This window comes from Monodelphis domestica, chromosome 7 (genome assembly GCF_027887165.1).
Source record: "Monodelphis domestica isolate mMonDom1 chromosome 7, mMonDom1.pri, whole genome shotgun sequence".
Taxonomy (NCBI): Eukaryota; Metazoa; Chordata; class Mammalia; order Didelphimorphia; family Didelphidae; genus Monodelphis; species Monodelphis domestica.
Window position 1 is genome coordinate 218,436,143 of NC_077233.1, and position 13,882 is coordinate 218,450,024.

General features: G+C 37.9%; 1 protein-coding gene across 2 annotated transcripts in view; it reads left to right on the plus strand.

Annotated features, from left to right (window-relative positions):
- SNX8 (sorting nexin 8) overlaps positions 1–13,882 on the plus strand; it is a 66,561-nt gene that overhangs the window by 25,824 nt on the left and 26,855 nt on the right. For both annotated transcript variants that reach the window (XM_007498331.3, XM_056804303.1), the window contains 3 exons: positions 4,452–4,642; positions 8,530–8,647; positions 12,855–12,976. In XM_007498331.3, coding sequence (XP_007498393.1) covers positions 4,452–4,642; positions 8,530–8,647; positions 12,855–12,976 — 431 coding nt within the window. The remainder of the gene's footprint in view (positions 1–4,451; positions 4,643–8,529; positions 8,648–12,854; positions 12,977–13,882) is intronic.

The following is a 13,882-nucleotide window of genomic DNA, read 5'->3' on the forward strand; positions in this document are numbered from 1 at the left end:
GGAATGATTGTAACAGAGTTTTGGATGTATTGTAACAGAGTTTTAGTTTTTGAAGCTATAATGGGGAAGAGGATCTTTTTTCCAATGACTTGGGCAAAGAAACTAGATGATATGCTTTAAAAAATTGCAGTTGACATTAAAACTAAGAGATATTGCTCACATTGAATGACAAAATCAGGATTCAGAAAGAGATCAGCAGATTAGAACATTGGGCCTAAATCAAAGAAGATAGAGTATCACTGCTCTTGGTGAATCAGTGACAGAAAAAAGACAGAGCTGTTCATCTCATTTTGCTTATGTTTTCTTAGTCAAAGAGAATAATGTTCACACTGGAAGAAATAGAATAAAAATGTCCACTAAGGAGTTGATATGTCCTAAAAGGAGGTAGTAATAGAGTACCATGCTGCCCTTGATCAGTTCAGGTCACCTAGATCAATCACACTTGAGGGGACTGAGAACTGACAGTTGTGAATGCTGAGTCACTATCACCATCTTTAAAAGATCATGGAGATCGCAAAAAGAGCAGGATTAGAAAAGAACAAAGTAATTACTTTAAAAGGGAAGAGAATGGAGTCTGCAAATTATAGCAACCTGACTTTGATTCCTGATAAAATTTTAGAATATATTAATTGAAAGGATGGCAAATGACTTTCCAAAGAAGGATATGTTGTAAAAAGCCAGCATTGCTTCAAGAAAAGTCCGCTCTAGACTAAATCTACTTCTTTGATAGGGTTGCTGTACCCACAGATTAGAGAAATGTTGTAGCTATAATTCATCTTTGTTGTTCTTATAGAAAATATGGAGTAATGTGAGTTAGACAGTAGTCCACATAAGTTGATTGAGGACTTGTTGAATCCCTGGGCCTAAAGGGTAGTCATAAATGGTTTTGTGTTAGCTTGGAAGGATCTCCAGGGGAAGGTCCTAGGGATCTTTAATTGACCTTGTGATGTTTAATTTTTTTAAATGACTTGAGTAAATTTTAGTTTACATCAAACCTAAGAAGATTGCTAATGTGGGATAAGAAAATCAGGAATTAGAAAGATCTCAGCTAATTAGAACATGGTACCTAACTTTGTAGGAGGGACTATAATAGGAATAAATGTAAAGCTTTGTAGTTGTATAAAAAAATCAATTTTACAAGTATAAGAAGGGGTAGTTATAGCTAGGTGATATTTATGAATAATATCTGGGGACTTCAAGAGGCTGAAAACTCAGTATGAGCTTCCAGTGTAGTATACAATCTCAGGGTTTAGGAAGAAACAGTTTTCAGGACTAAGGAGCGCATGGTGATAACTCTGCTGTACTTTGCCTTGTTTAGCCCACATCTGGAGTATTTTGCATTGAGTTTTAGGTGACCCTTTTAAAAAAATTCTGAACTGAGCAAACAACAAATAAAACGAGTATTTTCTATACATAGGAGAACAAAGAGGATTGTATTTGTATCTATGTAGGTCTACTATGTACAACTTTTTTCTTCTGTTATATACTGAAAATGATAAATAAAATAATTATTCTGTATTGTTAATATAGAATAAATTCAAAATTCGATTTTCAAAGGTTACTTGTTACTTACTCTTTTGCCCTTCCTTTTTTTTTTTGTTTGTGCATGTTAAAAATGCTTCAGTTATCATAACAGCAAAGGAAAGTAATGAATGCTGGAGGGGATGTGGCAAAGTAGGGACATTAATTCATTGCTGGTGGAGTTGTGAACTGATCCAACCATTCTGGAGGGCAATTTGGAACTATGCCCAAAGGGCGACAAAAGAATATCTACCCTTTGACCCAGCCATAGCACTGCTGGGTCTGTACCCCAAAGAGATAATGGACACAAAGACTTGTACAAAAATATTCATAGCTGCGCTCTTTGTGGTGGCCCAAAACTGGAAAACGAGGGGATGCCCATCAATTGGGGAATGGCTGAACAAACTGTGGTATATGTTGGTGATGGAATACTATTGTGCTGAAAGGAATAATAAAGTGGAGAAGTTCCATGGAGACTGGAACAACCTCCAGGAAGTGATGCAGAGCGAGAGGAGCAGAACCAGGAGAACATTGTACACAGAGACTAATACACTGTGGTATAATCGAACGTAATGGACTTCTCCATTAGTGGCGGTGTAATGTCCCGGAACAACTTGCAGGGATCCAGGAGAAAAAACACCATTCATAAGCAAAGGATAAACTATGGGAGTGGAAACACCGAGAAAAAGCAACTGCCTGAATACAGAGGTTGAGGGGACATGACAGAGGATAGACTCTAAATGAACACTCTAATGCAAATACTATCAACAAAGCAATGGGTTCAAATCAAGAAAACATCTAATGCCCAGTGGACTTACGCGTCGGCTATGGGGGTGGGGGGGGGAGGAAAAGAAAATGATCTATGTCTTTAATGAATAATGCTTGGAAATGATCAAATAAAATATATTTTAAAAAAAAATGCTTCAGTTATCCCCTTCATTCCCCTTGCCTTTTTTTTTAACCTTTACCTTGTAAGGGCTTAAGTGACTTGCCCAGGATCACATAGCTAGGGAGTGTCTGAGATTAGGTTTGAACCTAGGATCTCCCCTGTCTAGGCCTGGCTCTCAATCCTCTGAGCTATCCAGCTGCCCCTTTCATCCCCCTTTTTGGACAACCTTATCCTTACCCTTCCTCTTTCTCCCATCTTCCTTAATTGGAGAAGAGAAGAAAAAAAAAGTTCATCACTTCCCTTTCAAGAGGTGAATCATTGGTTGTTTGTCTTTGTAATATTGTTATTCTTTTAATCATTCTTTAGGTTCCACTTGCTTCCTTCTGCTAGTTCTTATAATTCTCCCTGGGATTTTCTTTGGGGGGGGGGGGATTTTAATTAATTAATTAATTTAGAGTATAGATAATAGAACAAGATTCTTGTTCTTTCCCTCTGTTCCCCCCACCCACTCCTCTAGCTGACATGCAATTCCATTGGGTTTTATATGTTTTATATGTGATCAAGGCCCACTTCCATTTTATTGATAATTGTCTACGAGTCTACATCCTTAGTCATATCCCCATCAGCCCATGTGATCAAAGCAGTTGTTTTTCTTTTGTGTTTCTGCTCTCACACTTCTTCCTCTGGATGTGGATAGTGTTCTTTCTCATAAGTCTCTCAGAATTTTCATGGATCATTGCACTGTGTATCAGTCTCTGTGTATAATGTTCTCCTGGTTCTGCTCCTTTCACTCTGCATCAATTTCTGAAGGTTGTTCTTCCTCGGATTTTCTGAAACTGATACTACATTAAATTCTGTTGCATCTATGTATTAAAATTTGATCAGCTATTCTTCAATCGATAGAGTACTTTGTTGGGGCAAGTAAATATGGTTTTTGCCAAAAGGGGAGGGATGGTGAAAGATCTTGAGGACTGGAAAGTGCTATCATAGGAAAGGAGGATTAGATTGTTCCATTTAACCAGAGCGGGTAGGAGTAGGGGGCAATGGGCAGAAATTAAGGTACACAGTAAGGAAAAACCTCATAAAAGAGCTGTCTACAAATAGAATGAAGTGTCTTGGGAGGTGATAGTGATTTGAGTGTTTTTTTTTTCTCACCTCTTCCCCATAGAAGTCTTCAAGCAAAGCTGGATGGCCTCCTTTTGGTAATTTTGTAGCTTAGATTCTTATTCGAGAATGGGTTGGATTAGAGAGCCTCTGAGGCCTCTTCCAACTCTGGGAGATGACTATGAAAATTGTCTGAGTTGATTGTTTTTTCTTTTATTTTGAGAGCTCTTGATGGTGGAAGGAATTTTTTTGAAATAATTAGGGAATATTTCAAATAATTTCTTCCATGATAACATTAAGACACACACCCTTCCCAACAATATTAGCTTTCATTCTATGAGGGAATAATTTTCTTGGGATGATTTTCAAAAAGGAAGTATACACATCTGCTGATTCACAAGCAAGTGGAGAGTACAACTGACTGGTGCTTGGAATGTGCAGAAAGGCATTTCAGTTGAGCCTTTAAGTCTGGAATGAATGAGTATGTGTAATATGTGCAAGGAGTGGATTGGTTACATTGATTGGCCAGAGTCCAGATGCTGAGAAAGCATCTGGGATGAGGAAACTGACCAGAGATCGCTACTTCCTAAACAATTTTTTTTAAACCCTTACTTTATATTGGTTCCAAGGCAGAAGAGTGGTAAGGGCTAGGCAATGGGGGTTAAGTGACTTGTCCAGGGTCACACAGCTGGAAAGTCTCTGAGGCCAGATTTGAACCAAGGACCTCCCATCTCTAGCCTTGGCTCTCAATCCACTGAACTGTTTTTTAAAAATAAGGTTTTATTGATAACTTTTGTTTTTTTTCATTGCCTATATTTCACCTGGTACCCCTCTGACTACTCCTTCCAGAGAGCTGTCTTAGATGATGACTCCCCTCCTCGCCCCCCAACAAAAAGGTCCTAAGCTGTTTTTAATGTGTTCACTGTTTCTTCTCCAGATTTGCCAAAGCCTCAGGTAATCGAGCAGAGGGAGCCAGACTCATTTCGAATGCAGATGCCTCAAGGGAACCCGTTACTGCTCTCTCACACCCTCCAGGAGTTGCTAGCTAGGGACTCTGTGCAGGTGGAGCTTATTCCTGAGAAGAAGGGCCTCTTCTTGAAACATGTGGAGTATGAAGTTTCGAGCCAGGTAATGAATTCCTGTGTGATATGAAAAGGAAAGAGTGAGATGGGAAAGGAGAACAGAAAAATCATGTGATTTGCTGTGTATTAAATTGAAGTAAGAAGAAGAAACCAATGTGGCAACATATTAAATTAAGCTGTGGAGCAGGCTTTTCAATATTTTTGTTGCTCACTTAACCCTGCCCTACAGCACCCCTGACTAGTTGACCCAAAGTGTCCTTTTATAATCTTTATTATGACTATCTTTTAAGCATAAACGTGTGAATTAGGTAAGTTTATTTTGGCAATGATTTTGAAATATTAGAAAACTACTGAAGTCTAAACTATGGGGCTAAATGGTTTCCTTTGGCTTTATTTATTTAAAAAACAAAAAACAATGAAAAGTACCTTACCTTCTGTCTTAGAATCAATAGTGTGCTTTGGGTCCAAGGCAGAAGAGGGGTAAGGTCTAGGAGATGGAGGTTAAGTGATTTGCCCAGGATCACACAGCTGGGAAGTTTCTGAGGCCAAATTTGAAACCAGAACCTCCTGTCTCTGGGCTTGACTTTCAATAATACACTGAGTCACCTAACTGCCCCCTCCTTTGGTTTTAAATGAAGTTCTTAGGGGAGAAGGATTAGAATAAAATCTTTTTTATGTTTTCAAGATTCTTTAGAAGGTACATATAGAACTCTTCAAAATATTTTTTATCACCCTGGACTCAGGATGTTCCGTTTCTTGGGCTCCTTATGTTTTCATACCATAGGTTCTTCTTTCTATTTAAAATATTCTTCCTCCTCACCTCTGCTTCTTGGAAGGGCCAAACTTCTTTTAAGGCTCTGTTTATGTGTTAACTTCCTTCAAATAACCCAGGTTTAAAACCTGAGAGTCATCTTCAACTTCTCACGTTTCCTTCACCTCACTTATGCAATCAGTGTAATTTCACATCTCTTGAATACATCCTTTTCTCCCCATTTGCATGGCCACCATCTTAGTTCAGAACCTTGTCACCCCTGTCCTGGACTTCTCTGAGAACCTCCTAATTGGCCTCCCTGTCTTAAGTAACTTGAGTAACTCCCTGCTCTAATCTGTTTCTCTCCAAAGTTTCATTCCTGAAGTATGGTTCTGACCATGTCACTTGCCTGCTGGTTAAATTCTAGCAATTCCCTGTTGTCTTTAGAATTAAATACACATTTCTCTCTGACATTTAAAGCCCCTCATAGATTGGTCCCAACCTACTTTTATAGCTTTATTATATGTCATTCCCCTTTCTGTACTGTCCAAACTGTTTTGCCTACTGTTCTTCGGAAGGAATGCTCCATTTTTCATTTAGGTGCTTTTGCCCAGACTGCCCTCTCCATGCCAGCATGCACTCCTTCCTTAACTCTTCTCCTAGAATCTGTGGTTTCTTTCAAAGTTCAGCTCCAATGGGACCTCTTATGTGATACCTTTCAGACCCTATTTGACTACTAGCAGAACCCCCCCCTTGCTCTTTGCTTAGAGCTGTGTCTGACACATAATAAGCATTTGATATACTTATCGATTGATTTAAGAATGAACCTTTTATGATTCTCCCTAGTTGTTATTGCTCCCCAAATCACTGCTTATGTGTACACACTTTCTCCATTAGGAGACTATAAGATCTTTGAGGGCAAATGTTTCATTTTTGTATTTGTATCTCCAACACCCGGTACAGTGTTTGGCATGTAGTAGGTACTTAATACAATGCTTATTGATTAGTCTTTGATAGCTTTAACATTTTGGTTTAGTTATAGTAAATTGTAATAGTGGGTTTTGTTTTTTATCTTTGGGATGAGCCTATCAATGAAATAGAAAAACACTTGGAATAAAAAAAGAGTACTGTCTCATTATATAGTACTTGTGTTCAAGGTACCCCAAGGAGGTTCCGTGAGCTAGGAAGCCAGTTAGGGATAATTCAAATCATAGTTACAGTATTTCTACATAGGATCCCTGTTGAGTCAAGGCAATGTTGAAGAAATTCTCAGAGGGGCAGCTAGGTGGCTCAGTGGATAGAGGGCCAAGCCTAGAGATGGGAAAACCTGGGGCAAGTCACTTAACCCTAATTGCCTAGCCCTAACTGCTCTTCTGCCTTGGAACTGATGCTTAGTGTTGATTTTAAGATACAAGTTAAGGGTTAAAAAAAAAAGGAAATTCTCTTAGACAAATTATTTTGGGGAATAAATAGTACAATCAAGAGATGATGAGGGCCAGAACTAGGGAATTGATAGTAGTGGAGAGAAGTAGATGTGAGACATGTTATTGAGTATCATTGACATTTTATTGGATATGGGTGTGTGAGGGAGAGGGAAGAGACATATTAGGGGAAAGGGAAGAGTTGAATATTACTTTTGAACTTGTATTTTTTTTTTAAACCCTCACCTTCCATCTTGGAGTCAATACTGTGTATTGGCTCCAAGGCAGAAGAGCTGTAAGGGCTAGGCAATGGGGGTCAAGTGATGCCCAGGGTCACACAGCTGGGAAGTGTCTGAGGCCAGATTTGAACCTAGGACCTCCCATCTCTAGGCCTGGCTCTCAATCCACTGAGCCACCCAGCTGCCCCCTGAACTTGGATTTTTAAGAAGGTGATGAGAGACCCTTAACAGAATGGGGACATTCGTTTAGGAGCCAGGGAGATGATTTTTGGACACATTGATTTTGATTTTCTGGCATTATATCCAGGAGGAGAAGTCTAGCAGGCAGTTGGAAACACTGGATTTGGATCCAAATCCAGTAGGAACTGGATTTTGAGATAGAAATATGAATATATCCATAAGTAAATATTTCATACCTCATTTGAAAGGTATAGGGATGAATCTCTAGCCCTGATATTTCTCCTTATATTCAGTTCCAAATATTTAGTGACCAAATTTTTAATCTGTCTCTAAATAAATAAATGTGCACACACAAAGATATGGCTTTACAAATATAGATATATTTGGGAGCTACAGGTATATAGGTAAACCTATGGAAGCGGTTGAGATTACTTAGGGAAAGAGAATAGAGTTAAAAAAGAAGGCCCTGGAGAGCGTCTTAGATATTTGTTTCTATCAAAAGGCTAAAAGTGGTACTTGACACAATTGACTATAAAAATGCAATTGGTGAGAAGAGCAACCACAAAATAATTGAAACTAAAGAATGCAAAATTATAAAGAACTAACTTGGACTTGGAGAATAGCTTAGGAAGACATCTTCCTTGTGCTTTTGCAGAGAGAGGTAAGGACCCTCAGATGTAGAACACTGCATATTGTGTCAGATTTGGTTTTAGGGTTGATTGGTTTTGATGAATTTTCCCCCTCTTCCTCTTTTTCAAAAAATTCTGTGTTATAAGCAATACTTTTCTGGGAAGGAGCATGAGGGGAAGTGTAGATGAGGAAAGAACAAAAAAATAGCAAACTAAATCTGTTTTTAAAAAAAAGATAGAAAGAAAGCCGTATTTGTCCTAGCATTGATCAAAGACTTGTGTTGTGAGCTTTACCAAAATGAAATGCTTTCTACTGAGAGTAAGGAATATATCATTTTTAAATATCTTCACTATGAAACATGGTAGATGCAATTTAACTGCAGTTGCTTTTCCCTTTTAAGGGTAGGAAGCTCATATATATACTTTCTGAAAGTCCTATAAATAGAGTCCAAGCCCTCTTGGCAGATCCTCTAGCCTTTTTATTGTCACTCTATAATATCTGAATGCTAATAATAATTTATATCGAATAAAAGGATTATGACAGAAAAAAGAAGTCACTTCATTTCTCCTTAAAGTAAGGAGAGATCATTCAAAATTGGTGAGATTATACTCATTTTTTTAGTTACTATTGGAGCAGGAAGAAGGAAAGGATAAATAATGGGCTCTTGTAGTTATTAATGTCCAATTTGAGCATCAAAATCTCTTTCTTTTAGCGCTTCGAGTCCTCCGTGTACAGACGGTACAATGACTTTGTGGTCTTCCATGAGATACTGCTACAGAAGTTCCCTTATCGAATGGTGCCAGCACTTCCACCCAAGAGAATGCTGGGAGGTAAAACTGGGATTTCTGGCAAATGGAATGGCAGAAAGGAAAACATCATCAGTTTCTTCAAGTTTATTTATTTATTGTAATTCAAGTAGCAGTATTCATGTTCTCCCTCCCCGCCTTCCTCTTCCCTCCACCTCTTTCTTCCCTCCTTTTTATCTTATTATCAATTCTTTGGCAGAAGAATGGCAAGGGCTTCAGTCAGGGTTAAGTGACTTGCCCAGGGCCACATAACTAGGAAATATCTGAGGCCAGATTTGAACCCAGGCCCTTCTGACTCCAGACTTGGTGCTCAATCCATTGTGCTACTTAGCTGCCTTGCTTAATGTATTTTTTGGCCTGCCATTTTGTTGACATCATAGTCAACCTAGAATTTGGAAGGAGGGAGTTCTCTGGCAGAACATTGTTTAGTGGTAGGGTGGAGAAATGCTATAGTTGAACAGCTAGAGGCACACCTGCTTGTTTCTTCAGGTTGCAGAGGCTACTGACAGGGAATACACCTTTCACTTGATATCTGTAGCCACACATTAGTATGTGTCACACCTGCTTGTTTTGCAAGGATGCTAAAGTGTTTCTTATTATAATAATAAAGTATTTATAAAAATATATAAGGATAAAGGATTTCTAATCCTATGGGATTCTAAATCCACTCAAATAAACTCCCTAGTTCTGCAAGGAACCGCTTCTCTTGTTTTTTCATAGGCTACACTAATCCTCCCTGATCTGACTAACCCAAATTTATACTATCCAAATAAAAACTACCACTATTATCCTTATAATTCTTAATTTCACCTTACAGTTATAAAATAGCAAAGGCTAGCTTGTTGAGTCTCAACAAGAATCAAGCTAGGATTCTGAGCCTTAACAGACTCAGAGTCCAAACCAAAGACCAGATTTTTCTCTGGTCTCCTCAGATATAAACCAATCTATAAAAACCACACTAGATATTCAATAGTGTTGGGAAAGGAAAACAGTGAGCTCCTCAGCTGAGAGTGAGTCTCTGCCAACTGCTAAAGTCCAACTCCCAAATGCCAGAGGGAGTAATTGACACAGAAAAAGGATTATAACTGTCAACATCTGAAATTAACATGCTCTCTCATCTCTGCTTCAAACTCCACTTCTTTTCTCAAGTCAGACACTTTACTTATCCCTAAACTAATGAAACAATACTTATTTTCTAATATCATCCTTATAATTTCTGACCTGATGAGCAGCCCAAATCATAGCAATTCGAACCTTGTCCCTGTTTTAGAATGTGCAGTGTCTCAGACGTCTAAAATCTTGGTGAGATTATACTCATTTTTTTAGTTACTATTGGAGCAGGAAGAAGGAAAGGATAAATAATGGGCTCTTGTAGTTATTAATGTCCAATTTGAGCATCAAAATCTCTTTCTTTTAGCGCTAAAAAAATGAATGGCAATTGGTTATATTTACTCACAGGGTCTTGGTTTTAAGACACTGCTTTGTAAAGTGATCTGAGTCCGAGAAGGAGTTGCTTGAAAAAATCCAGTTCTCTTCCTCAGTGGGAGAACTGTAGAAAACTATTAGTATCTTGAAAGTTTAAAAATGACATTGAAACCTCTTTTACTTGCCTCACTGGGGCCTCACTTTTTTTTCTCCCATACTCTTTGTGTGAAAGTTTGTGCATTGTGCTCACTTAAAAGGCTACAGGACATTATTTGAGCTACTTCTAATTTGACATATGCTTCTTATTTTGGAATTTTTTCACTGTAATGCCATCTGTGCAAATAAGACAGGAGACAGTAGGAATCATTTCTTCCTCAGAGAGATTCTGTCTTAATCTTGCTAAAAAAAACCCAATATAATTGTGTCACATCACTCCCCCCAGATTCTAAAAGAAACCCATCTTTCTAGATTAGAACTGAAAAGCAATGAGGTGAAATAGTGATATTATTTTTTTCATACTTTAATAGTGATGGTATAGTTGGTTAACATCTAAAATAAGATAAACTGAGGCACACCATTCTGAACATGATCAGTTTATTAGTAAAGAATGAATTTACCAATAAATAGGATGTCAGCTACCTCAGAAAAGCTAAGACCCTGAATGAGGGAGGCAACTCATTTTTAGTTTTGGGAAGCAAAGAACAAAGAACAGAACTTCTTAGAGAGCAAATTATGACTGGTTAAAAGAGGTCTACCTCATGAATGACAAATCAACATGACTGGTTGGAAATTGGGAATAAGGGACTAGTAACAACCCCCTCCTTCCCTCCTTTGTCTAAGAGATGTTAATTGTTTGAATATACTTGAAGGGTTATAGATTGTAGACCATACTTCTTTAGATACTGCACACATGCTTGAAGGACAGCTTGGTGGTATAAAGGTATAAAGACCCAGTCTCCCTGGGTCCATTTGCACCCCCAAGAATAACAGATTACCTTGAGGCAAGAATAGAGCTGTGCTTAGTAGAAACGAATTTCTAAACTTAACTCATATGCTAACAGAGTTTCTGCTCTAAGTTTAGAGACAAACAACCATGACTTAGGGAGTTACAGGACAAAATCAATTAACTGTAAATAGGATCAATTAAAAAATTATGCAGAATCAGTCTGGTCATTTCTCTCAGATGGTGTAATAGTTCAAGATTTAATACAGTTCAAAATGTTTCAAAGGTAAATTTCTTTAATTTTAAGTATTGTGAAACATCTTTTTAAGCTTAAAAATTTTATATATCGTCTTGCCATATACCAACAGGTTCTGATCAGATAAATGTGATAAAGAGTAGCATTTCAATGGTGTCTCATTTTTCTATATTCCTAAATTAGTACTCTGTGATGAGTTATGCTCATAATTCTGTGGAATCCAAAGAATGCCATGCACATCATAGAAGAGAAAGCATGGAATGATTTCTGAGAGTTTAATAAAGATCTTTGATTTGATTTACTAAATCACAGTTGAGAGTTAGGTAGAATTTGGAATATAAATACCACTAAAAGAAAGGCCTTTGTTTAGTTCAGCCTCTGAGGGAGATGTTGGTTGGGTAAGCCACTTTCCCTCTTGGTACACAAGGCAGTACTTTAAAACTATAAGCCACATGCATGAGTTTCCATTCAGGTATGTCCTCAACTTGTTAAAATTACAAATCTGGAATAGGAAACAAAAAAGAAAAAATTCATTTAGAGCTTTGCAAATGTCAAGTCATGTGGAAAGATACTTAGTAGTATTTTTTTAATTTAAATGCTTACCTTCCAACTTAGAATAAATACTGTACGTGGGTTCCAAGGCAGAAGAGTAGGCTAGACGATGGGGACTTAAGTGACTCTCCCAGGGTCTTGCAGCCAGGAAGTGTCTGAGGCCACATTTGAACTCAGGAGCCTAGCTTTCAATCCACTGAGCCACCTGGCGGCCTCCCTTCATAGTATTTAAAAGAAAAATTCAATGATTCAATGGAATTCTTATCATTTGATTTTTAAAAAATAATGTATATTATTATTAGGCAGGTCCAAGTATTCTTTAGCTTCAATTTTTTTCTCCATTAAAATTAAAAAAACAAAAACAAAATATAAACCAAACCTTACATTGGAAGCCAGTACAAAAGAAAAGTAGGTTAGGATTTGAAAATTGGGGGGAAGTAGAATTGATTTTAATTAAATGTAAAAGTGGAACAGAACTAATTTATTCATAACAAGAAGTCTTTTATTTAGTTGGTCATTACTTGCAATTCAGTGTAGTTCCGAGGCTGTTTTGTAGCAAATAGGATTTGTTAATTCACCTTGTCTGTGCTTAACTTTTCAAAATACAACCTGTTCCCATTAGGTCAAATAATGAAGCTCGTGAAATGGTGCATATATTTGAATTTTCACTTTTTTGAAGTTATAGTTACGTAAAATATATTAATTGTTCCAACACAATAGAAACAGGATGTTCAAATTCAAACAATAGGACCACTTTATGGCATTGATTATTTGTACTAATTGGGATGGTTGTAATATGTAGGATGCATGGCTGCTTTCTCTCCTACAGCTTCTTTGTCTTTGCTAGGATGGTGATACTTATGCTCCCAGGATTAGGAGCTCAGTGTGCCATTATGGAAAATTGTGAGCTTTATTTCTGCATGATTCAGATTTGGGATTGTCTTACTATAGAAGCTGTAATGAAGTACTGAAGATGGCAAGAGCTCCTGTTTGGGTGAAGTTAAGGTATAATAGAACTTCCTTTGTAAACATTCATACAGTTTAATTTCCTCTAGCTGACAGAGAGTTCATTGAGACCAGACGGAGAGCTTTGAAACGCTTCATTAACCTGGTGGCCCGGCATCCCCCTTTCTCAGAGGATGTGGTCCTAAAGCTGTTCCTCTCCTTCAGTGGCTCAGTAAGTATTGTTTAAAAATAACATTGATGTGTATTTTTCATTCCACTTGTGTAGTAGACTGTCTCCTGTCCATAAATGTTTTTTTTTTCATCTCCTTTTCTTTTCCTATTATCTTTTTCATCTCCTATTTTTTTCTGTCTTTTGTCCTTGGCTTTAGAGCCCGGAAGGTGTATTTCTTTCTTTTTTTTTTAATATTATTTTATTTGGTCGTTTTCATACATTATTCACTGGAAACAAAGATCGTTTTCTTTTCCTCCCCTCCCCTTCCCCCGCCTTTCCCTCTCCCATAGCCGACACATGATTCCACTGGTTATCACATGTGTTCTTGACTCGAACTCATTTCCCTGTTGTTGGAGTTTGCATTATAGTGTTCATTTAGAGTCTCTCCTCAGTCTTATCTCCTCCAACCCTGTGGTCAAGCAGTTGCTTTTCAGCGGTGTTTTTACTCCCACAGTTTATCCTCTGCTTGTGGGTAGTATTTTTTTTTTAGATCCCTGCAGATTGTTCAGGGAAATTGCATTGATACTAATGGAGAAGTCCATCACCTTCGATTGTACCACAATGTATCAGTCTCTGTGTATAATGTTTTCCTGGTTCTGCTCCTTTCGCTCTGCATCACTTCCTGGAGGTTGTTCCAGTCTCCATGGAATTCCTCCACTTTATTATTCCTTTGAGCACAATAGTATTCCATCACCAACATATACCACAATTTGTTCAGCCATTCCCCAATTGAAGGACATCCCCTCATTTTCCAATTTTTGGCCACCACAAAGAGCGCAGCTATGAATATTTTTGTACAAGTCTTTTTGTCCATTATCTCTTTGGGGTACAAGCCCAGCAGTGCTATGGCTGGATCAAAGGGCAGACAGTCTTTTATCGCCCTTTGGGCATAGTTCCAAATTGCCC